The sequence below is a fragment of the Peromyscus maniculatus genome, chromosome 8, assembly GCF_049852395.1.
Source record: "Peromyscus maniculatus bairdii isolate BWxNUB_F1_BW_parent chromosome 8, HU_Pman_BW_mat_3.1, whole genome shotgun sequence".
Taxonomy (NCBI): domain Eukaryota; kingdom Metazoa; phylum Chordata; class Mammalia; order Rodentia; family Cricetidae; genus Peromyscus; species Peromyscus maniculatus.
The window spans coordinates 74,327,031-74,352,852 of record NC_134859.1 but is presented as its reverse complement, the minus strand read 5'-3'; the positions used below and the strand labels follow the sequence as shown (position 1 = coordinate 74,352,852).

The following is a 25,822-nucleotide window of genomic DNA, read 5'->3' as shown; positions in this document are numbered from 1 at the left end:
ACACCACACTTAATGAATGAATGAAGGCCTTTTTGCTGCTGTTGTTTTGGACAAAGGTTTGTTATCAAGGGAATGGAATGTATAGTTACAAACAATGGTCAGAGCCCCCTTTCTCTCTCTCCCTTCCTTCTCTTCTGTCTGCCTTCTGTCATAGGATGAGGCAGCAAGAAAGCCCTCAACTAGACACAGCTCCTCTAGACTTCTAACTTCTGGAACTGTGAGAAATAAATTTCTGCTGGGTATGGCAATTAACACCTGTAATAATCCCAGCACTTGGAAGGCCGAGGCAGGATTATTATTGCAAATGCTGATGCCAGCCTGGGCTACATATACAGTTCTAGACTAACCTGGGTTATATGAGACCCTTTCTCAAAAACAAAGAATGGGGCATAGTGGTGCACTCCTGTATTTCTATTACTTGGAAGGTAGAGGGAGGAGGATCAGGAGCTCAAGGTCACAGGCTTGGAGACCAGGAGATCATCAGCTACACAAGAGGTTGATCACTAGCCTGGACTACAAGAAACCCCTTTTGTGCCCCTCCCAACTCCCCCTGCCCCACCCCCAAAAGCAGGCTCTTGCAGTTCATACTGTAATTCTGCTGAGGCAGAAGAATCATATATTTGAGGCTATTGCATTCTACAGAGACCATTCCTAAAATAAAAAAACCACACTATCTTACTGTTTTTGCTTGTTAGTTTGTAGGCAGGGTCTCACTATGTAGCCCTGGCTGTCCTGGAGCTCACTATGTAGACCAGACTGGCCTCGAACAGACGTACGCCTACTTCCAGCAGGAACACACATTCTAATCCTTTTCTAAACAGTCCCACCAGTGGAGACCAATGAGCCTTTGGAGGCCATTCTAATTTAAACCACCATACACACAAAGAATCTTCTATTTACTATAAATTATCCAGCCATTTTGTTAGAGCAGTACAAAATAGTCCTAAGTCACCTACTGTTGTCCTAACTGTGACAGACACTCTGTGAGACTGTTTAAATGACACCACTGTCATCACAATGCTCGGTAGCCGGGTTCTAAAGTCTCCGTGAACCAACAAGCACAAGCATCAAGGGCACTCTACATAAAGAGGGGTAAGGGGGGAGATGAACCGGAGGGAGCAGGACTTACAACTAATTTAGTCAGGAGGCTCCGAGATTGTAGGTTACTGCTCAGAAACAACTTTTGAATTTACTCTGATTAAAATGAAAAGTGCTTTTTAAAAAATTAGAGAAATATATCATCACAACATTCTGTTTCAAGAGATAAGACAACAGGCTGGAAGAGAGGCAGAAAGAAAACAAGTTACTGTCTACTAGATAGAACTCATATTTGTAGGTAGCATAAGTTAGAGGTTAATAGGAAGTTGTAGCCCTAATTAGTCTAATATTCAACCACAATACCAGGGGAGAGCGCGAACGCAGTCCCCCACTACCACAAATTATGCAGTCGAGTTTCCCGCATTTGGGGAAATCGCAGGGGTCAGCACATCCGGAGTGCAATGGATAAGCCTCGCCCTGGGAAAACCACCTTCGTGATCATGGTATCTCCCCTGCCAGGTAAGTATGAGTTGTGCAAGCCTCTGTACTGTCCTACCCTGATCATCGACACACTTACCAGTCATGGTCAATTACATTACAAATTGTTTTGCCTTCCTCTCAAGACTAGACAGTTGTTCTATATGATATAGATAAGAGCAAAAACTTTTAAATACTTGCTGAAAATGCTTCTGTACAAAAAAGTACTAGAATACAGACCTGCTTAGGACTATCTGCATATCCCCGCCCCTTTTAGTGACGTCTTCCTCTCATGATTTTCTTTGCATTTCTCTTCCGGTTGCGTTAACTCTTAAACCACTCCTCTCTACAATGGTAGATTTTACATTTTTTTTCTTGAATCATTTGCTACTAACAGAAGTTTTCTTATGGATTTGGCATGACGTGTGGGGAGACTACTCTCAAGAAGGCAGCAAGATAGGTTGTTTCAAGTCAATCGCTGCTGCATTTAAGAGAATCAATCAAATCCTTGGTGTTTCCATTTCCCAAAATTGCAAAGAGAATTCTGTCAACCACAAAAATTCCGTGAGGACTGAGTACTTGTAAAATGTTGCCTGGATTTAAACCGACTCTTGTTCTCACAAAGTAAAGTATGCAGCCTTGTGGTGTGCTAACTAATGTGGGGCTGGAGATAGGGCTTTGCTGCTCTTGGCAGGAAGTCTGAGTTTGATTCCCAGCACCCATATCGGACTGCTCATAGAACTTATCTTTATAACAGTGTATGGGACAGTTTGTGAGCCTGCAGTGCCCTCAGAGACTCAGAATACTTCTTCCCGGTGCAACCAGAGCGAGAAATAAATAAACAAACAAACCCACCTAGCCAATTACATGCTCTCATTGAAAGTTAAAGGAACAAATAATACTCCTAAGCTTCAGAAAGCATTGTCAGCAGCAACCTGTCTTTCAACACTAAAAATGTCAGAAGAAAAACATGAACAGTCTTCCCACCACTACCACAAGTTTAACGCTCACAGCTTTCAGTGTAAGAACTAGATATATCCTCTCTTCATGGATAAAGCATGATGAAATGACTAAGGTAATGCCATCCTGCCCCACCTCCAATACCCACTTCCCCCTTGGCAACACTTCAGGTCTGTCCATGACCTTGGTAATGGTCCAAATGTATTACACAGTGTCTGGAAGATACATCTAAGCCTTGCAAAGAAAGCAGATGTTACCAGGCCACTCTAAATCCCTCACTAATGTAACCTCCCTCCCCTAAGCACTGATGTAATGATGGTTTTGTCTTTTAAAACACTGTACTCCTGAGCTTGGACACTAACAGACTTTGCAGAGGCAGGAGCTCGAGCTACTATTAATAAAAAAGGGCTAAAGCTGGGTGGTGGTGGTGCACGATTTTAATCCCAGCACTTGAGAGGTAGGTGGATCCCCGAGTTCAAGGACAGACTGGTCTACGAGACTTCCAGGACAGCCAGGGCTGTTGCACAAAGAAACCCTGTCTCAGAAAAAAAAAAAATAAAAGAAACAACAACAAAAAGAAATTACTATGCTGTCCAAAGATCTGCAAAAAGGAAACTAGATATGGATAAGATGAGAGATAACTGGTCTAAGTTGGAAAGAACATCCATCATAGTAATGAAGATGGATGTATCAGGGTCATCCACTGAACCCTAAATTGTTGAAATACTACTGTATATTACACACACTTAAAACTGTTAATATATGAAATTACTGGTGCTGAGATATGACCCTATCCAGGCAGGTCTCCAATTTGTTATGTGGAAGAGGATGACTATGAATGCACGAGCCTTCTGCTTCTACCTCCCTAGTATTTGAACTACAGTTGTGCACTCCACATGTGGTGGCTCACACACAAATATCCTTAATTGTATGTAGTTCCAGGGTATCCGATGCCCTTTTCTGACTTCCTTAGGGGCCAGGCATGCATGTGGTGCACATACATACATGCAAGCAAAAACACTCAACACACAGAGTTAAAGTTACAACTCATCTTTTTACTTATTTTTTCAGTGCTGATTTGAGTCCAGTAACCTGAACATGCTAGGCACGTATTCTACTACTAACCTACAGTCCACTCTATCCCCTTTTAAATTTTGTTTATGCTTTACAAAAATCAAACAAATTACATAGCCTTGATCAGGTAGTCTGTATGGAAACCACCTCTGCTCTCCACTCGTTTACAAACTGAAGACAAATCTGTAGAAGTGTCACTCAGACTATTATTTCTAATGGCAAGTATTTAAACTTGTAAGTAAATTTAGAGGTCATATATAATACACCCTAAGTTCTGGAGATACTAAACATGACCAAGTTGCTGGGTGTAGGAAAGAATTCAGAAACAGAGGGAAAGCCTATGTATGTATTAACCAGATTCAGTTAAACAGATCAAAAGTGTTTAAAAACTACAGGAAGTTACAGAAACACTAGTAAAAACATAATTGCTGCTAAGCACACGAAGCAGTAAAATATAAAGAGAAAGCAAAAAACCTAAGGACTTCCAGTGACGTTTTTGGCACCTAAAAAATAGAAAGACAAGAAACTTCATCAGATGCCACTTATCTTGAAGAGCTCGTCTTCTTTTCAACCAGAATAATCAGGGGAGAGCGCGAACGCAGTCCCCCACTACCACAAATTATGCAGTCGAGTTTCCCGCATTTGGGGAAATCGCAGGGGTCAGCACATCCGGAGTGCAATGGATAAGCCTCGCCCTGGGAAAACCACCTTCGTGATCATGGTATCTCCCCTGCCAGGTAAGTATGAGTTGCAGCAGCATGTAGCCTGAACAGCCTGGTGTGCGTACCATTTTAAAGTTATGGTGCAAACTTAAGCCCTCATTAAAAATCTCTGTATCGTTATCACAGTAGGTTCCAACATTCGGAAACTCTTAGGAGGATTGGCAGTCTTGTGATTTCCCCAAAACTACACTCCAAAAACCACAAATGTGGAAGTAGCAGCTTTTCCCAGTCTGCTCCTGAATTCTCAATCTACATAGTACCACCTCCATAGTGACTCACTTCCCGATACCGGAACTACCTCCCTGTCAGCACTCGAATACCAACGAGCCCATTAGGTGGTAGTTGGCTGTGTCTTTTGTTTTGTAGCCTCCTAGAACACTGTAGGAATTTTCTTTCATAAGCACAGGAATCGGATGCATAGCTTAGTGTGAATCAAGGTTAAGAGTAACAACCAGAGCCGGGCGGTGGTGGCGCACGCCTTTAATCCCAGCACTCGGGAGGCAGAGGCAGGCGGATCTCTGTGAGTTCGAGGCCAGCCTGGGCTACCAAGTGAGTTCCAGGAAAGGCGCAAAGCTACACAAGAGAAACCCTGTCTCGAAAAACCAAAAAAAAAAAAAAAAAAAAAAAAGAGTAACAACCAGAGCAGCTGCAACGACAGTAGCAGGAGGGGCCATTCGTTCTTTTACATGGGACACTAAATTTAATCTTTGCAAGTCACGAGGCTGTTACTATCATTCCCCCATTTTTACAGATGTGGAAACGGTACAGAATGGTTAGCTTTCAATGCATAGTATTTGTGGACGGTCTTATGCTGCCTGACAGATGTAAAAATGTTCAGACTGATGGTTCATGAGCAGTAAGGGTGCTTGCCTCCAAGACTGACAAGCGGGGTTTGATTCCAGAGACCTACATGGTCGAAGGACAGAACAGACTTTCAGTTTGGATTTGTTTGCTTGTTTGAAAGACTTGCTCTGTAGTCCTAGGATGGCCTCAAATTTATGACAACCCAACTGCTTCAAACCCCCAGGGTGCTAGGATTATTATAAGGTGTACACCAGCATACCCAGCTTGAGGCACATCTTAAAGATTAAGAAGACATTGTATATTATTTCTTAAAGAACAGAAGCTCTGGAAAGAATGAAAGGGTAACCAGGATTTGGGTGTAAGAAGAAAGTGCTTTTAAGTAGTGTTTAATCATTACTTAATCTATTGTATAATTAAAATAAATGTTAAAGAAAAAAGAAAAAATGGGAATATGCTCACTGTAGGCAAAGAAAAGTATGTCTTACCTACATACTACACACACTAGTCTTAAAGCTAAGGAGGAGTATCTGTTTACAGGCTCCTGGCTCAGAAAAAGAATAGTAGGGCACAGATGAAAAGGACTCTGGACGCCAGTCTACATACAGCTTAGACTGGCTGCAAAGATTTTCCTGGAGGAGAATGAAAGGACTCTAGCTATAGTACTGAACATAGTTTAGATGTAGAAGTGAAATAAAGACCTATCAGAGATTAGCTAGAGAAAAGGGGAGACCTATAGCATAGGCTCCTGGATTCAGAAGCATTCCACAAACACTTGATTTAATAGTCTGCTATTAGTCCTTTCCGTTTCTCATTATGTAGCTCAGACTCTGTCTTAAACTGGAGATCCTCTTGCCTCAGCTTCCCAAATCCTGGGATTACAGGATTACAGGTATGACACCAGGCATATAGATATAGATATATACATTATGTGTATATTTTATATATGTATGTATTTTTTGCTTTTTGGTCTCTCAAGCATATTAAGTCTAAATGTCATATTAACCATCATAGTACATGACTATTTTCTTTTAAAAAGCTTGAATGAGGGGTTTCTAACACCCATGTCAGGACATTCACAACCACGTGTAACTCCAGATCCAGGGGATCCAACACTCTTGTGGCTTCTGTGGGCACCTGTACGCACACGTGCACATCTCACACACAAAGTCTCATATATACACGTAGTTAAAAAATTTTAAAGTCCAAACCAATAAAGTATTATTATACACCAACTACAATCCATAAAAGTGGGTTTTGGGATTTAAATCAGTGGTAGAATGCTTATCTAGTACACACGGGGTTGTGGATTTGATCCTTAACACTACACATATAAAAATATCTGGTAATATCAAATGCTGGCAGGCCAGATATGTGGCCTACTGCTTTAATCCCAGTACCTGGGAGGCATAGGCAAAACTAGACTGGTCTATAAATCAAGTTCCAGGCCAGCCAGGGAGACCTGTCTCAAAATAAATAAATAAATAAATGCCAGCAAGGATGTAGAGAAAAAGAAACTTAGGTTTTGCTGGTGAGAATGTAAAACAGTAGTCATTTTGAAAAAACAGTTTAATAGTTTCTGAAAAAGTTATATACTTCCAAATAATGTAGTCATTCCTACATATTTTCTCAAAAGAAATAGAAAACATGTTTACAGAATGACATATATGCAAATTAAAGTTTTGATTTTTTTTTTTTTTTGAGCTGAGGATCAAACCCAGGGCCTTGGCACTCTACCACTGAGCTAAATCCCCAACCCCAAATTATTTTTTTATTTTATTTTTATAACTATTAGTATAGCCCAAATAGGCCAGGCATTTAAAAGGAGCCCTGTTTTCGTCCAGTATGTAATATTCAGTAATAAAAAGAAACTATCTGTAGAGTATAGTAGCACGGTCCTTTAATTCCTGCATTCAGGAGGCAGAGAGGCAGGAGGATCCCTGAGTCCAAGGCCAGCCTGGGCTACATGAGGAGTTCCTAGTCAGCTGGGGCTACATGGTAAAACTCTTGTCTAAAAGAAGGAACTAGCAACACAAGTGACATCATGCATGGACCTCAAAATCTACTAAGTGGAAGGAACTGTACAGACTACAAACTACACTATGATTGTGTGTTATACAAAATATTAGGAAAGGCAGATGGACATACAAAAGTCACCACGACACACATACAGCTATACATAAGAAATTTTAATTTTTAGGTTTATTTTATATGTATGAATGTTTTATATATATATATACCATGAGTGTGCCTTGTGTTTGAAGAGCCCAGAAGAGGAGGTCAGATTCCCTAGAAGTACAGTTACAGATGATTGGAAGACACCATGTAAGTGTTAGGAACCGAGTATGGGTCTTCGGAGAGAGCAGCAAGCATTCTTAACTGCTAAGCCATCTCTCCAGGCCCAACTTAAAAACTTTTTTCTTTCTCTTTATCTATCTCTATCTATCTATCTATCTATCCATTTATATGTCTGTCTATCCATCCATCCATCTATATAATGTGTATGTGTGTATTGGCTACATATATGTCTATGCACCCACATACATGCCTGGTACCCATGGAAGCTAGCTGAGGTGGTCAGAGGAATTGGAGTTAAGATGGTTGTGAGCAGCCATGTGAGTGCTGGGAATCTGGGTCCTCTGGAAGAGGAGCCAGTACTCTTAACCATTAAGCTATCTTTCCAGCTTCTGTTGTACATTTTTATCCTTCCCTGTTTTAATAACAACTAGGCGAGGCACAATGGCACACACCTTAATCCTAGCACTTTTAAGGTAGAGGCAGGCAGATCTTCTCTGTGAGTTCAAGGCCAGCCTTGTCTACATATCCAGTTCCAGGTTAGCCAGGGCTACATAGTGGGACCCTGTCTCAAAGCAACAACAATAAAAATCAACACCTAATAAACAAAAAACATCCTCACAACTTTCATACTAACATTGTGGCTTCTGGCTTCGCCACTCATGTGCACCCACATGTGTATACACACACATATACACAAAGAAACTATTTTTGGAGGCTGAAGAGATAGCTCATCAGTTACGAGCACTTGAGTGCTCTTCCAGAAGTCCTGAGTTCAATTCCCAGCAAACACATGGTGGCTCACAACCATCTATAATGGGATCAGATTCCTTCTGGTGTGCATGAAGACAAAGCACTCACATACATTAAATATATGAACAAATAAATGTTTTTTTTTTTTTTGTTTTGTTTTGTTTTTGGTTTTTCGAGACAGGGTTTCTCTGTGTAGCTTTGCGCCTTTCCTGGGACTCACTTGGTAGCCCAGGCTGGCCTCGAACTCACAGAGATCCGCCTGCCTCTGCCTCCCGAGTGCTGGGATTAAAGGCGTGCGCCACCACCGCCCAGCCAAATAAATGTTTTTTAAAAAGAGAGAAAAAGAAAGGAACTATGTTCTCTCTTGGTCTGAGAACATAGTTCAGTAAGCAGAATGTTTGCTTGCCTAGCATGCCATGGGTTTGATCTCCAGTACTGTGTATGGTGGGGTCTCCCTATATTCTCAGAACTTAGTACTCAGGAAGGGGTCATCATTGACTACACGCTGTGTGTAGTGTGAGGACACCCTGTTCTAGAAGACATCCCTAACCTCAGGCAACATTACTCAGGGATAGGGTGACTGTGATGGGATCTTCCAGTGTTCTTGTAAGTAATCTCCATACTCCCCTGCATCATTCTCATCTTTTACCATTTCTCTCCCAATCCCTGCCACTATCTCCTCCATTAGCCATGTCATGAACCAAGTAGCACTGTGGTGGGTTTTGGTCAAAGATTACCGTTAATGAGCTCTCCTAACATTTGTACCTGCATCAGAAGGGCTGGTAAACCAGACAGACAAACTCTTCATGCTGCTTCTTCCCTCTGGTTTTATTGTTTATTTCCTCAAATCCTTTCCTTTCCAGATTTCCATTTGATTTTAGTGCATTTTGAAGATGGGTTACCACTCTTCTTTCCTTTTTTTTTTTTTTTTGGAGACAGGGTGTCACTACGTAGCTTTCACTATCCTGGAACTTCCTACATAGACTAAGCTGGCCTCAAACTTACAGAGATCCGCCTGCCTCTGTGCCCCCGGAGTGCCAGGATTAAAGGCGTGCGCCACCACACCCACTCCCTTTTTAAAATTTCACACAATTGTTGAGCTTCAAAAGTGTACTCTGTAATCTGGGCTGGGCAAGTAAATGGATTGGTAAGCCCAGCTTCACAAATACGCATTCTTAAAAACTATGAATGTGGCAAGTGGGTGGTAACACACGTCTTTAATTTTTTTAAAGTATTTATTTATTTATTCATTTATTATGCATACAGTGTTCTGCCTGTATCCCTGCAGGCTGGAAGAGGGCACCAGGTTTCACTAAAGATGGTTGTGAGCCACCATGTGGTTGCTGGGAATTGAACTCAGGACCTCTGGAAGAACAGCCAGTTCTCTTAACCTCTGAGCCACCTCTCCAGCCCATGTCTTTAATTAAGACCAGCATTTAGGAGACTGCTGTCACATGAAGGGGAACTGTCACTAAACTGCTTCTGCACCAACTTCCCAAGTGTGGTTCAAACTACCCTACATTAGCAAAAAGTCCCCAAACAGCTTCTGATGTTAAACAATACAGTACATAGAGCATTAACAGAGTTGTTCTCCACCACAAATCACAGTCAAGTTTCCAGCATTTGGGAAAACCACAGAGGTCAGCACATCTGGAGTGCATTGGGTGAACCTTACTCTGGGAAAACCTCCTCTACTTTAGGTAAGTAGCGGTTACTGGTTACCCAGCATTTCACCATCAGATTCTAAACACGTTAAACATATGTAAAGTCTCTTCATCCTATTGTTATTCTATTACTTAGGGCACGAAAGCCTTTTGTAATTACAAAAGCTGAACTAAACTTTGAATACTGTTGTATTTTCAGAATCCTAAAAATGTATGAGGTTTTTGTTGATATGGCAAGCGGAATGACCCACTGGGAATCTGTGAATCTGTCTTTTCCATCACTGCAAAGGGGATTTTGCAGGTGTGATTAAGTAGCTGAGATGGAGAGAGTATCCTGAGTTACCCAGGTGAGTCTAAAGTAAATCACACAGCACACAAAAGAGCTAGGAAAATACAGAGGTAACAACAGAAGTCAGAGACAAGACACTAAATTGCTTAGCATACTTGGAAGGTGGGAGAAGGGGTCATATTTAAGGAATGTGGACGCCTCCAGAAGCTTGAAAGGTTAAGGTAGTAAATCTCCAAAACTTCCTGAAATACAGCCCTTTTCGGCTGTAGGATGACATTCAAGTGAACTACAATACTGCAATCCTTACAACCCAATTTACATCAATTGAATTTACATCAATTGAATTTACACCAATTCAGCCTGTGGTAATCTGTTATAGGAATAATGCCAAACTGCAGGAAGAAAATGAAGCAAAATATAAGCTTTAAACACAAAAGATTTCTGAACCACTAACAGGTAAAACAGTATCACACCACTAATATGGTTCATGTCTTAAAAGCCTGCTCAATTTTTGTTGTTGTTTTGAGACAGGGTTCTCTGTGTAGCCCTGGCTGTCCTGGAACTTACTCTGTAGACCAGGCTGTCCTTGAACTCAGAAATCCACCTGCCTCTGCCTTCCAAGTTCTGGGATTAAAGAAAGGCCTGCACTACCTCTGCCCGGTAGGAAACCTTAACTGAAGAACTTTCTCTATCAGATTGGCCTGGGAACATATCTGTAGAGCATGTTCTTGATTGCTAAGAGGTGTGGGAAGGACCAGGACCCTGTGGTCAGTACCATGGGTAAGCAAGTAGGTATGGACTATATAAGAAAGGACCATGAACTGGGAGCAAGTGATTACACAGTGCTCCTCCATGGGTTCCTCTTTAAGTTCCTGCTCTGTCTTCAGTGCTGGACTGTAACTTGGAAGACGAAACAAGCTCTTTCCTCACCATGTTGTTCTTGGTCACAGTGCTTATCACAGCAACAAAAATCAAACGAGGACAGACTTCTGCAATTGTAGGGCAAAGAATTTCCAAACCACAATACCCAAGCAGCAATATATATTACACATCAGGTCTCCCAAAATATGAAGAACTAGAGGCCTACAGAGCTGGGGTTGTAGCTCAACTATTAGAATGCTTGCCTAGTACATATGCATAAAGCTGTGGGTTTGATTCTCAGCATGGGCTGTAATGGCACATGCCTGTAATGCCAGCACTCAGGAGGTGGAGGCAGGAGGATCAGAAGTTCAAGTTCATCCTCAGCTACAAAGCTGAGCCCGGGCTGCCTGAGACAAAAAGGTGTGAAGGAAAGGGAGGGGGAGGGGAAAAGGGGAGGGAGAGGGAGAGAATGAGTATGAATAAAGGTTGATAGTATAAACAACCAGGAGCTGCTGAGTGTATCTACATATTCCACACCCCTTCTACTGGTTTCCCTAGTACCACTGCTGAGACTACTGAAATAAAACTGAAAGGCAAAGATGATCTCTAGAGATTAAAAGCTGAAAAAGATAAAATAGTTCTTCTCTTCAAAGGTTTGGTGTTAATTATGTGATTTCTGGTGTGTTTCATTATGTTGTATCTACATAACCTGAATGAGCAAATGTGAAAAGATGACATGGCCAAACTACATTTGAAAACCCAGTGTGTGCACTGCTAAAATATAGATTAAGTGGGCCTGTCGTGGCAGCATATGCCTTTAATCCTGGCTTTTTGCATGCTTGCCCTCACTACCATGCTGCTGAGACATTCCTTCACTGGTGTTAGAACCTTTCTTCAGGATTCCAACATAGATTGAAGATCAACTGAGACGTACGTCTAGCCTTGTAGACTAAAACACTACACGATTCTTGGCTTTTCTGTCAGTAGACAACCACAGTTGAGCCAGTTAGATTACAGTCTGTAGGCCACTCTAATAAATCACCCTTTACTATAGACTCATTCTACCAGTTCTATTCCTTTAGAGAACTCAAATACAAAGATAAGCAGTATTCTTTAATAGTCTCTTAAGACCACACCAGAATCACCCTATTTCCCAAGTCATTTTATTTACAGGATTCTTCTAGTATTCTTTCCTCTGCCCAAATAACTTAGCTTAAGTTTTATATCTTAAAAGAGAGAGAGAAACACGCCAGGCTTGGTAAGGCTTGCCTTTAATTCTAGCACTCTGGAGGCAGAGGCAGGCAGATCTGACTGAGTTCAAGGCCAGTCTGGTCTATAGAGTGAGTTCCAGTTCTGTTACAATGCTGTTTTAAATATCTTACTAAAACTAAGAAGTGGCCAGGCAGTGGTAGAGCAAGCCTTTAATCTCAGCACTTTCGAGGCAGAGGCAGATCTCTGTGAGTTCGAGGCCAGCCTGGTCTACAGAGTGAGTTACAGGACAGCCAGGACTGTCACACAGAAAAACCTTGTCTTGAAAAGTCAAAAAACAATGAAACAAGAAACAAAAACTAAGATGTGACAGGGCTGGAGAGATGGCTCAGCAGTTAAGAGCACTGGTTGCTCTTCCAGAGGATCGGGGTTCAATTCCCAGCCCCTACATGGCAGCTCACAACTGTCTGTGACTCCAGTTCCATGGGATCTGACACCCATGCACATAAAATAAGTTAAAAAAAAAAAACAAACAACAAAACAACAACAACAAACTCTAAGAGGTGACAAATGAAAACAGAGACGTCTGACTGGAGAAGAAAAAAAAGGGACCCAGGGGAGGGATTCTACGATGGAAGCAGGAAGTATTCTCATCTTTTTCTTTTTTCTTTTCAAGTGCTGGAAATTGAACTCTGGGGCTCACACGTGCCAGGCAATTGATCTACATTTGACTATTTGTCAGCTATTTTATTTTTTTATTATTTTTATTTTATTTTTGAGACTGAGTTTCACTAGCCTTGGCTGCCGTGGAACTCACTATATTGAGCATGCTGGCCCCAAACTCACTCCTGAGTGCTGGTATTAAATATGAACACACACACATATATGCATATATACAATCTATAAATAAAACATCACCTCTCTGTGTGTGGAGTTAATGTTAAGTGCTTGCTTTGAAAAACACATTTACTAACACTGGAATGATACAAAAAAAGATTCACATGGCCCCTGTGCAAGGATGACATGAGAATTTGCAAAGCATTCCATATTAAGAAAAATAGAGGGGCTGGAAAGATGACTCAGCGGTTAAGAGCACTGGCTGTTCTCCAGAGGAACTGGGTTCAATTCCCAGCACCATGTGGCAGCTCACAACTGACTGTAACGCCAAGATCTGACACCCTCACACAGACATACATGCAGGCAAAATACCAATGCACATAAAACAAAAGTAAATAAGTTATTAAAAAAGGGGGAAGGGGGGACTGGAGAGATGGCTCAGAGGTTAAGAGCACTGGCTGCTCTTCAAAGGTCCTGAATTAAATTCCCCGGCAACCACATTAATGGCTCACAACCATCTGTAATGAGACCTAGTGCCCTCTTCTGGCGTGCAGGCATACATGCAGGCAGAACACTGTCTATATAATAATAAATAGAGAGACAACAAAGCTACATCGGATACCACTTCACGTATCTTGTAAGAGCTTATCTTCTTTTCAACCAGAATAATCAGGGGAGAGCGCGAACGCAGTCCCCCACTACCACAAATTATGCAGTCGAGTTTCCCGCATTTGGGGAAATCGCAGGGGTCAGCACATCCGGAGTGCAATGGATAAGCCTCGCCCTGGGAAAACCACCTTCGTGATCATGGTATCTCCCCTGCCAGGTAAGTATGAGTTGCAGCAGCATGTAGCCTGAACAGCCTGGTGTGCGTACCATTTTAAAGTTACGGTGCAAACTTAAGCCCTCATTAAAAATCTCTGTATCGTTATCACAGTAGGTTCCAACATTCGGAAACTCTTAGGAGGATTGGCAGTCTTGTGATTTCCCCAAAACTACACTCCAAAAACCACAAATGTGGAAGTAGCAGCTTTTCCCAGTCTGCTCCTGAATTCTTAATCTACATAGTACCACCTCCATAGTGACTCACTTCCTGATACCGGAACTACCTCCCTGTCAGAAAAATAAAAATGTGAAGATAATTTGAAATCTGAACGATGCCTGAAAGGGAAAAAGGAGTTATGTGTGAACTAAGCTATCATTACCAAAATTTTCAAAGCTCAAATACTACTTATAGAAGTTTTCTAACTTGAACTTCTTTATTGTTGATAACATTATTTATTTATTTAATTGTGTATATGTGTGTGGGCATGTATGTGCCATGGAACAGTGTATGTGTAATCAGAGGAAAACCTGTGGGAGTCAGTTCTTTTCTCCCACCATGTGGTCCCTGAGGATTGAATGCTAGGCTAGCTGGTCCACAAGCTTCCAGGACTTTCCTATCTCTACCTCACATCTCAACATAGGAGCACTAGGATTATCCAAGTGCTAATATGCTCAGCCTTAAAAGCATTCTGGAGGGCTGGAGAGATGGCTCAGAGGTTAAGAACATTGACTGTTCTTCAAAAGGTCTTGAGTTCAATTCCTAGCAAACACATGGTGGCTCACGACCATCTATAATAAGATCTGATGCCCTCTTCTAGAATGAAGGCAAACTGTATACATAATAAATAAAATTAAAATAAAAAAAACATTCTGGAGACTTGAACTTCATGCTTACATGACATGCACTTTACCCACTGAACTATCTCCCCAGCTCTGATAAAGTCAAGCCTTAAGACTTGTACTGGACTTCTGGGACCTACATGGTGGAAGGACAGACTATTGCAAAGACAGACCACTGCAAATTGTCTCTCCAGCACACATCATGATCACTTGCGGTGGTGGCGCACGCCTTTAATCCCAGCACTCGGGAGGGAGAGCCAGGAGGATCTCTGTGAGTTCAAGGCCAGCCTGGGCTACAGAGTGAGTTCCAGGACAGGCACCAAAACTACACAGAGAAGTCCTGTCTCGAAAAACCAAAAACAATGTGGAGATTGCTCAGGATAATCAAAAGGGTTCTAGGTTTAAATTTTAGTTTCAAGAAAACTGTGCTTAAACATCCTCATACTCTGGGGGGTAGGCTTGGGGAAGGGGAGGGGGACAGGAAGGGGGAGAACAAGGGAATCCGTGGCTGATATGTAGAACTGAATGATATTGTAAAATAAAATAAAAGGGAAAAAATCCTCATACTCTTTATGACATGCATATTTAATGCATATTTAAAACTACACTGCTCAACATGTTGCTTCCTCCCTTAGTATTTAAACACCAATTTGCTGTATTTAAGGAGTTCCTTAAAGCTCTGAATAAAAATCCAGGCTAAGAACCATTGCCAAAGGAGAGGTGAGATAGTTCAGCAGGTAACGGGCCTTGTTGCCAAGCCTGACAACCCGAATTCCATCCCCAGGACCCACGGGATGGACGCTGAGAATCAACTCCTCTGATCTCCACACCAGCACCGTGGCTTGTGTGCCTGCACATATCCACAAAAGAACTGTAATAATAAAGAGCTGTGATGGATAAGTAGGGTACAAACGGGGAGAGTTGCGTATGCTTGTATCCCACAATTGAGGAGGTATTTTATTTTATTTTGTCTTTAGAGACAGGGTTTCTCCGAGTAGCCCTGGCTGTCCTGCAACTCACTCTGTAGACCAGGCTGGCCTTGAACTCAGAGATCGGCCTGCCTCTGCCTCCCGAATGCTGGGACCAAATACGTGCGCTACCACCGCCCGGCATAGGTTTATTTTTATTTATTTTATTTTATTTTACTTTATTTTATTTTTGAGACAGGGTTTCTCTGTGTAGCTTTGCGCCTTTCCTGGAACTCACTTGGTAGCCCAGGCTGGCCTTGAACTCACAGAGATCCGCCTGCCTCTGCCTCCCGAGTGCTGGGATTAAAGGCGTGTGCCACCACCGCCTGGCAGAGGGTTTATTTTAATGTAGGGTACGAGAGGATTCATTACATCATCTCCATACTTCTTAGGCAAAGGACCTCCTAAGTCACCTTCCAAACGGCCAATCTCCCCCCAAAAGTTCTGTTTTGGAAGCGGTCACTTCCGCCGCTACTAAAGGAGTCCAGACCCTCCCTCCCTCTTAGGACACGAGCGGCCCAGGCTAGACGACGAGGACGACGAGGAGGAGGAGACCGGAAGTCATGGTTTCTTACTTTTCCAGCTACTTCATACGCTAGGCAGGCCGGTGGACATGAATGCGCTCAGAAACCTCTCAGAAACCGCCACGCTCCCGAGCGGAGGCCCGGCTCCTCACGCACTGGAGGCGTGCGTGGGAGGCGTGCGTGGGAGGCGTGCGTGGGTGCGTGGGCGCTCGAGCGCCAACGGCCCCTCACCAGTGCTCCCCCCAAGGTGGGGGGGGGGCTGGCCCACAATCCCTCGCGAGGGCCGGAGAAGCCAGGAGGAAGCAAGAGCCGGGGCCCAGCTAGCAAGAGCCAAGGGCTCTCTATTCCTGGGGTGCGGGGCACACAAGGAGCCTCCCCCAGCACGTCTCGAGGGTATCCCCGCGGGAAACTGGCGGCTGAGCAGGGTTCAGGTGCTGCTGCTTCGGCTACTTCCACCTAGGGAGATGATTTCTTTTTTCTTTTCTTTTTGGTTTTTCTAGACAGGGATTCTCTATGTAGCTTTGCGCCTTTCCTGGATCTTACTCTGTAGCCCAGGCTGGCCTTGAACTCACAGAGATCCACCTGCCTCTGCCTCCCGGGTCCTGGGATTAAAGGCGTGCGCCACCGCCGCCCGGCGGGAGATGATTTCTACCAAAGACTCGAGGAACCCATGAAACAGGCCAGAGCGAGGGCAAGAAACTACCGGGCCTCGCATTTCCAGCCTCGCCTTTTCACTGTCAAGCTCTACCCTCGCAAAGGGACCCGCCCCCCCCCCCCAAAGCGCTTCGGCTGAGCCACATTGGAAGACCACGCCGCAGCGTGGACACTTGTGATATTTCCCCAGCAGCCAGCCCGGCCTCGTGCGGCTAGGCTGCGCGAGCCCCGCCCCTTCCGCTGTGCGCATGACGTCACGCGGCGTGGCCCGGGCCGGGCGGGGTTTGGGCCGCCGGGGCTTTCGCGCCTCTCGCGCTACGTCACTGGGCGCGCGGGCGCCGCGCTTTCAAAAATGCAGCGGGAGTTAGTGGGTTTCCCGCTGTCGCCCGCGGTGCGGGGGAAGCTGGTGGCGGCAGGTTTCCAGACTGCCGAGGACATCCTGGAGGTGAAGCCCTCCGAGCTCAGCAAAGGTAACGGCTCCCCGCGGCCAGCTGATGCCCCCGCGGCCGCTTGGCTCCGCCCCCATCTTCGTTTTCCCGCCACCGCGCTCACGACGTAAAGCCGCGCTTTGACTCCGCCTCCTAAACTATGTTGTGGTTGGAGCTGTGTGGAAAAACGTTGATTGCTTTCTGTGTACCCGCGCCTCCTGGGTGCTTTGAGGACTGCTTCACTTCTGCTCAAAGGGAGTCTCTTGGACCCGGGTGTCTAATCTATAGATAAAGGAACCAGTATTTCATCTTGAGGTTTCATGATAACTGAGTTGGGTAGTAGTGGCTCTAGAATTGGAAAACAGACAAACCGTGTAGTTGTCGCTGTTCCAAGTTCCTGGGTGGGGGGTGGAAATTGAATTCGAGAAATAAAGCTTTAGAGTACGACTGGAGACACTTGGGGTTGGGGATTTAGCTCAGTGGTAAAGCAAGGCCCTGGGTTCGGTCCTCAGCTCTGAAAAAAAAAAAAAAAAAGAGAAAAAAGAGACACTTAAGTGATAAAAGGAATAACCCATTCCCTTAGACCAGGAGAAAGCCCTAGACAGACGACGACCTTCATAATGCACGGAATACTCCAAACATTTTTCTCAGAGCTCTTCAGATTACTTAGAAGTGGGAATCACTGCATCCTTAATGTACACGAAAGTAAAGCTGGCTGTGGTCATCCGCTGTGCCGCTAATGCTATGCACACAGCTCTTGGCTGTTCACCAAAGAGGGCAGAAAGGAACCTGGTTGGGTTTTTGTATTTTTCTTTTAAAGTGTTCGGTATTGAACTCAGGGCTTTACAAATGCTAGTTAAGTACTCTTCCACAGAGCCACACCCCAGTAATAATTTTGAGTTTTAGTAGCAGGAATGATGCTAACAGGGCAGTAGCTGAGAAGTAGAAAGAGCGCTAACTAGCCCCTCATCGTGCCCAAGGCTCTGGTTTTGAGCCCCAGCCACTAAATAAACATTGACATTAACGCCTGATAATTCATGACTGAGTTAGACCTATGTTTGGTTGCTTTTGAGACAGGCTTCTCTGTGTAGTCCTGGCTGTCCAGGAGTTTGCTCCTAGACCAGGCTGGCCTGTCTAGTAGTGCTTGGATAAAGGTGTGGGCCACCACATTCGGCTGAGTTAGACTTTTAAATCTCTAATGTTAGGGTTTTTTTTTTTTTTTTCTGATTTTATTTTCAGAAGTTGGGATATCTAAAGAGGAAGCTTTAGAAACTCTGCAAATTGTAAGAAGAGAATGTCTCACAGATCAACCAAGATGTGCTGGGACCTCTGTGGCAGACAGGAAGTGCACAGCACTGGAACTTCTTGAGCAGGAGCACACCCAAGGCTTCATAATCACCTTCTGTTCGGCACTAGACAGCGTTCTTGGGGGTGGAATACCCCTAATGAAAACGACAGAAGTCTGTGGTGTGCCAGGTGTTGGAAAAACACAGTTATGGTAAAATAAGGATGTTCCCTACTTAAGGGTAGACTTAGTATTTTATGTAACTAATAGTCTATTGTGCTGTGAGCTTGTAGTCAGGATACTAAAAAGGATATGTTACTACTTCATGCATCAAACAATTAGCTTATCGTTCATATTATCTCAGTACCCCATCTTGGTAAATGGATAGAATGGTTTTGAAATAAAAAATATTTCTTTTGTAATATAATGTGGTCACTAGAGTAAGCAGATATTCTCCTAGTTAGTTGGCTCCTGAAATATATTTGTCAAATGTTTAAAAGTTGATTTATATATGATAAAGAATTCTGAACCAGGCTTGGTGACATACTCCTATAATCTTATCACTCAGGATACTGAAGCAGGATTGCTGTAAGTTGGAGGACAGTATGGACTATATAACAATTGTTAGACCAGCCAGAGATACATAGCAAGACCCTGTCTCAAAAAAAAAGTATGTGGGGCTCAGAGGTTAAGAGCATTAACTGCTCTTCTAGAGGTCTTGAGTTCAATTCCCAGCACCCACATGGTGGCTCACAACCATCTGTAATGAGATCTGGTGTCCTATTCTGGCCTGCAGGGATACATGCAGACAGAACACTGTATACATATAAATAAATCTTCAAAAAAAAAAAGTATGTCTACCTGGGTGTGGTGGCACACTCCTGTAAACACAGCAGTACGCCTGAGGATGGAGACCGAAATAGAAGGATTGAGAGTTGAAGGCTCATCCTGGGCTACATTTCCAGACCCTGACTCAAAAGGGAGAAAATATAAAGCATTCAGTTCCTTGAAACCTAAAAACCACTAAGAGTTCCTTAATCATAATTTTGTGCAACACCTTAACTATAATCTAGGCATGTATTGATTCATATGTATTTGGAGCTATGGAGAGTCAGCCATCTCTTTTGCCTTGGGGTACTATGTTTGTATTTAGAAAACTTTTGATGGTCTAGCTGATGATTATATGTGGTTTACAAAAGACATTTTAGATGGTTGTGATAATGATTTGGTCATGTGACTGATTTCTTGACAGTATGCAGTTGGCAGTGGATGTGCAGATTCCAGAATGTTTTGGAGGAATAGCAGGTGAAGCAGTATTTATTGACACAGAGGGGAGTTTTATGATTGATAGAGTGGTGACCCTTGCAACTGCCTGCATTCAGCACCTTCATCTTATAGCAGGAGCACACATGGACGAAGGTAAGTCAGCACGCGGTACTCCTATACAAGAAAGACCATTTGTATTTGTGCCCATCTCAGACCTCAGTAAGAGATTGTCCCAAACTTGAAGCTTATGACAAGTTAAACTTTTGTTGCAAAATGATATACAGTATGCTTTCTGTAACCTAGCTATCTGATCCTTTAGCCTCAATCTCCAAAATACTCCTGGAACGACATCTGTGTCATACCCAGCTTAGCAGCCATTACTTTTTTTGAGTTTTAATTTTGTGTGTGTGTGGTTTTTCAAGAAGGGGGTTCTCTGTGTGACAGTACTGGCTATCCTGGTACTCTGTAGACCAGGTTGGCCTCGAACTCACAAACATCCACCTGCCAAGCCTCCACACCCAGCACAGTTCACATTCTTAACCACTGAGCCACCTGTCCAGCACACAGTCACACTAGTTACTTTTATAAATAACTGCAAAGGTAGGAACTTTGGCCAGTGTGATGGCTCAGCAGGTAAGGTGCTTGTCACCAAGCAGATAATGTGAATCTGATCCCTAGAACCGATGTGGTAGAAAGAGAACTCCTGGAAGTTGTCCTCTGACATCCACAGATGCACTGTGGCATTTGCATAAGCATGCATACATCCAGTTCATTCAAAGCAAAACAAATTCTATTCTCTTGTTAGAAGATGTCTTTTCAGTAGAGGCCCCGGAAAGGTAGAAGACAAAATCTTCTGTTTAAGATGTCTTACTCTGTCACAATCTATACTTGAATAAATACCTTAAAATCTTGCTGTATGTGCAGTAGATGTACTGAGGCACTGGGATGTGAAGTTTTTAATGATTAGCGTATGATTATAGCTAAAGTTTTTTTGCTAACTTAGTGTATATTGGAAGAAGCTAGAGTTTACTAACCTGGAATCTAGTTCCCAGGATATCTTGGTACTGCTATGTGCCTGAGGCTGACCTTGAACTGGAGCTTCCTGCCTCCTTTCCCCACCTGCTGGGATTACAGGTGTGAGCTACTTATTTCTTTGGTCTTTTGTTTTGTTTTACCTTTTCCTGTTTTTTGTTTTGTTGTTTATTTTTGCAGTGTTGGGCTAGTTAAACCTAGAGCCATGGAAATGTTAGTCAAGCACTCTCTCACTGAGCCTCATTTCAGCCCCTGTTCTCTGTGTGAATCTCTGTGTTCTCTGTGTGAATCTGGGCCTGACCCAGGGCCTTGCACCTCCAACTCTGGCCCCCTGTTGGTTTTGTTTTACAATGTTAAAGCATAAATACATTTTTATTGGGCTTTTTGAGACAGGATCTTACTCTGTAACCCAAACTGGCTTCCAACTCACTGTATAGCTTGGGCTGGTCTGAAACTCACAAGTTAAAGAGTTTCTGACATTTATTGAGCTGGAGAAATGGCTCAGTGGTTAAAAGTACTGCCTGCTCTTCCAGAGGACCCGAGTTCATTTCCCAGCAACCATATGGCAGCTCACAACCAACTATAATGGGATCAGTGACCTCTTCTGGTGTGCAGACATAGATGCAGACAAAGCACCATATACATACATACATACATACATACATACATACATACATCTTTAAAAAATGCTGTCATTGTATTTAGTGTGTATGCATATGTGTGGAGATAGAGGAAAACTTGAATTGTTTTCTCCTTCCACTGTGTGAGTCCTAGTGATTGAACTCAGGTTATCATCTTGTCAGTCATGAAATACATCACAGGGCCTGAAAAGAGAGTTTCTTTCCTTAAATGAATTCTTTAAATTCCTCTTGCAGAGGACCTAGGTTTGGTTCCCAGGACCCTCGTGGCAGCTTACAACTGTCCATAGCTTCAGTTCCAAGGGGTCCAATGCTGCCTTCTGGTCTCTGTGGGTATAAGGTACACACAAGGTGCACTTACTTACTGGCAAAACATCTAATCACATTAAAATATTTTTTGAAAAATACATTTTAAAATGCAATAACTAGTTTCTCACTTTATTTTCTTTTATGTTTTTGGGTGTTTTGCCTGAATGCAGGTATATACTGTGTGAGTATAGTACCTTTGGAGGCCAGAAGAGGGTATCAGATCTCTTCAGACGAGAGTTACAGTCTGTCATGAGCTGCTATGTAGGTTCTAGGAATCAAACCCTGGTTGCTCTAGAAGAGTAGCCAGTATTGTTAACTACTGAGCTGTCTTTCTTTTTCCTTTTTCTTTTTTTAAAGATTTATTATTTATACAGTATTCTGCCTGCATGTGTCCCTGAAGGCCAGAAGAGGGCACCAGATCTCATTACAAGTGGTTGTGAGCCACCATGTGGATACTGGGAAGTGAACTCAGGACCTCTGGAAGAGCAGTCAGTGCTCTTAACCACTGAGCCATCTCTCCAGCCCTGAACTAGCTTTCTGAGCACTCTTCCCCCTTTTATTTTTTGAGATATGGTCTCCATATAACTGGCTGTCCCAGAACTTTCTCTTTAGACCAAGGTGGTCTTGAACTCTAAACCATACTGACTTTGTAAGCCAGTGTTAAGATTTCATGTTGTTACTACTTCAAGATCAACTTACAGTATAAAGGAAAATATATTCCATTGGAACATTTTTCCTTTGAATTCTTTTGTGTTTCTTTTCTTTGTTTTGTTTTTTTTTCAAGACAGGGTTTCTCTATGTAGCCCTGGCTGTCCTTGAACTCACTTTATAAATCAAATTGGCCTTGAACTCAGAGATCTGCCTGTCTTTGCCTCTAGAGTGCTAGGAGTAAAATCATGAACCACACCCCCAAATGTTGTTTTTTCTCTTTTGGGGGACCCACCACCCAACTCCCAAATAAATCACACAGGGAGGCTTATTCTTATTTTTAAATGCCCGGCCTTAGCTTGGTTTCTAGCCAACTTCCCTAACTTTAAATTATCCCATCTATCTTTTGCCTCTGGACTTTCATCTTTCTCTATTCCTGTATACTTTTCTTTGTTTCTTACTCTGTGACTTGCTGTGTAGCTGGGTGACTGTCCCCTGGAGTCCTCCTCCTTCTCTGGCTGCTACTTCTCCCGCTCCCAGATTTTTCCTTCTATTTATTCTCTCTGCCTGTCAGCCCTGCCTATCCTTTCTCCTGCCTTGCTCTTGGCCATTCCACTCTTTATTAGACCATTAGGTGTTTTAGACAGGCAAAGTAACACAGCTTCACAGAGTTCAACAAATGCAACATAAACAAAAGTAACACACCTTAAAATAATATTCGCTGACACCCTAACCCCTGGCTTTTCCTTTGAATTTTTTTTTTTAATTGCCTGCATGTATGTCTGTGTGAGGGTATCAGACAGTTGTTAGCTGCCACCTGGGTGCTGGGAATTGAACCTAGGTCCTCTGGAAGAACAGTCAGTGCTGTTAACCACCATCTCACCAGCTCCTCCTTTGAATTCTGAATTTGTATTCTTCAAAAACAAGAAAGAGAAGCTTCAGTTGTGATACTTCTGTTCAGTGGAAAGCAATAACTGGAGATACGAAAAGATAAACAGAATTTAATTTTATTTGTGAGTAAACAGTCCCTAGTACGTTATACATAAAATCAAAGATGATAAAATGAGTTGTGTATTGAAATGAGAAACTAATTATTGCATTTTAAAATATTTTATTAAAAATATTTTAATGTGATTGGGTGTTTTGTTTGCATCAAAGTGCACCATGCCTGTGCCTGATGCTCATTGAGGCCAGAAGGCGGCATTGGACCCCCTGGAACTGGAGCTATGGACAGTTGTAAGCTGCTATGAGCGTGCTGGGAACCAAACCTGGGTCCTCTGCAAGAGCTCTTAATGAAACAGTGGAAAACATAAAACAATAGGTCACAGTGATTTTTTTTTTTTTTTTTTTGGTTGTTCTGGTATCTCCTAGAAAATTATGCTGTTTTTCAAGGATACAAAGCTGATCTATGATTGTCAGATTATTAGAAAAAGAAAAACAGAACTTTTAAGATTGCTTTGTTTTTGTTTCAGACCATCAGAAAGCCTTGGAGGATTTCACTCTTGAAAATATTCTTTCCCATATTTACTATTTCCGTTGTCATGATTACACTGAGCTGCTGGCTCAAGTCTATCTCCTTCCAGATTTCCTTTCAGAGCATTCAAAGGTATGGATCGGGGTACTGAAACAGTGTCTTTGACAATGTTGATAATGCAAAAATAAACAGCAGGGTAGTATAAACTTGATGCCAGTTCAAAAGTCCTTCTGTACCCACTCTACAACTTATTTATTATACTCTACTTATTTTGCATATATATATACCTTTCAGAATATATATTCTTGTGTATAGGTTTTGTGGGGTTTCTTTTGTTTGTTTGGATTTTTTGGGTTTTTTTTGAGACAAAGTTTCTCTTTGTATCCTTGGCTGTCCTGGAACTCACTTTGTAGAACAGTCTGGCCTTGAGATTGACCTGCCTCTGCCTCTGGTGTGCTGAGATTAAAGGTATGGGTCACCCTACCCAGCTGACCTTGAATTCTAATCATTCTGTCTTCACTCAAGTGCTGGAATACAGGCTTTTGTTACCATATTCAGCCTGTTTTATTTAATTATTATTATTAAATTTTTTATTATTTATTTATTTTTCCAAGACAAGTTTTTTTTTGTGTAGCCCTGGCTGTCTTGGAACTTGTACTGTAGACCAGGATTACCTCAAACTCAGAGATTCGCCTGCCTCTGACTTCGAGTGCTGAGATTAAAGGTGTGTGCCACCATACCTGGCATTTGTTCTGTTGTGTTTTTTTTTTTTATTTCAATTGGTTTACCTCTCCTTACTCACTCTGTCTGTCTGTCTATCTATCTATATATCTATATAATCTGTATGTATCTCTGTCTATCTAATGTATGTGTGTATGTGTAGCAGGAATCTTAGAAGGTCTTATTAATAAAAACAAATCTGGGGGGCTGGAGAGATGGCTCAGAGGTTAAGAGCACTGCTTGCTCTTCCAAAGGTCCTGAGTTCAATTCCCAGCAACCACATGGTGGCTCACAACCATCTGTAATGAGATCTGGTGCCTACTTCTGGCCTGCAGACAGAACACTATATACATAATAAATAAACCTTAAAAAACAAAACAAACAAACAAACAAAAACCAAATCTGGGCTGGGTATTGGGGTGAATGCTGGAACATCAGAGAGGCAGAACAAGCCACAGCCACTTCACCTTGCCAATTCCTCAGCTGATCCTGTTTTCTCAGACTGGAAGCTTCTGTGTCCTCATCCGAATGTCTCTCAACTGAACTACTGCTAAAAGCCTAAAAGCTTAGCCAGCTCTAGGTCCTGGTCCTCACGCCTTATATACCTTTCTGCTTTCTGCCATCACTTCCTGGGATTAAAGGCTCTTGTTACCAAGCCTGGAAGTTTCCAGTGTGGCCTTGAACTCAGAGATCCAGGTGGATTTCTGCCTCTGGAATGCTAGGATTAAAGGTGTGAGTGCCACCATTTTCTGGCTTCTATGTCTAGTGGCAGTTCTGTTCTCTGACTCCAGATAAATTTATTAGAGTGCACAATATTTTGGGGAACACAATATCACCACATATATGTATATATGTATCTATCTATTTATTCTATCTATCTCTTTATCTATTCAATCTGTTTGTCTTTTTGCTGGGACTCAAATTAGAGTCTAGTCCATGCTAGGCAAGTGTTCTACCACAGATTCTCAGCTACTATTAGATTGTTTTGGTTACTATAGCTTTTTAGTACATTTTCAAATTAGGAAACCTGAGTCCTTTAACTTTGTTCTTTTTCAAGATTATTGTGGCTGTTTAGGCTCTCTTGCAATTAGTTTTCTGTTGCTGTGCTGAAACACCAGCAACTCAAGGAAGGAAGAGTTTACCTAAGCTTTTGGTTGCAGAGCGTTAAGAGTTAAGAGTTAATGGGCTGGAGAGATGGCTCAGAGGTTCAGAGCATTGACTGCTTTTCCAG

General features: G+C 42.6%; 2 protein-coding genes and 4 non-coding genes across 13 annotated transcripts in view; 2 read left to right on the top strand and 4 right to left on the bottom strand.

Moving 5' to 3' along the window:
* The window catches only part of Tex14 (testis expressed 14, intercellular bridge forming factor), a 137,623-nt gene extending 121,238 nt beyond the window's left edge, over positions 1–16,385 (bottom strand). For all 3 annotated transcript variants that reach the window (XM_016001764.3, XM_076577631.1, XM_076577633.1), the window contains exon 1: positions 16,189–16,385. The gene's annotated coding sequence lies outside the window, so the exon portion shown is untranslated. The remainder of the gene's footprint in view (positions 1–16,188) is intronic.
* On the bottom strand, positions 1,402–1,565 carry LOC121831888 (U1 spliceosomal RNA). The gene has a single exon (XR_006075485.1). It is a non-coding gene; the product is annotated as a U1 spliceosomal RNA (small nuclear RNA).
* On the bottom strand, positions 4,131–4,294 carry LOC143267103 (U1 spliceosomal RNA). Its single transcript, XR_013042025.1, has one exon. It is a non-coding gene; the product is annotated as a U1 spliceosomal RNA (small nuclear RNA).
* Positions 13,088–13,196, top strand: LOC121831874 (U6 spliceosomal RNA). Its single transcript, XR_006075474.1, has one exon. It is a non-coding gene; the product is annotated as a U6 spliceosomal RNA (small nuclear RNA).
* LOC121831877 (U1 spliceosomal RNA) lies at positions 13,651–13,814 on the bottom strand. Its single transcript, XR_006075476.1, has one exon. It is a non-coding gene; the product is annotated as a U1 spliceosomal RNA (small nuclear RNA).
* Positions 16,386–17,048: 663 nt separating the features above from the next.
* Positions 17,049–25,822, top strand: part of Rad51c (RAD51 paralog C) — a 31,095-nt gene continuing 22,321 nt past the window's right edge. For 2 of the 6 annotated variants that reach the window (XR_013041828.1, XM_042282553.2), the window contains exons 1-4: positions 17,052–17,261; positions 18,459–18,717; positions 19,757–19,923; positions 23,870–24,003. Coding sequence is in view for 4 of the 6 variants with exons in the window: in XM_042282553.2 (XP_042138487.1) it covers positions 17,144–17,261; positions 18,459–18,717; positions 19,757–19,923; positions 23,870–24,003 (678 nt within the window). In the remaining 2 variants the exon portion in view is untranslated. Of the gene's footprint in view, positions 17,262–18,458; positions 18,718–19,756; positions 19,924–23,869; positions 24,004–25,822 lie in introns of all 6 variants that reach the window. The other 4 variants (XR_013041829.1, XM_006983209.4, XM_076543087.1 and 1 more) reach the window with 3 other exon arrangements.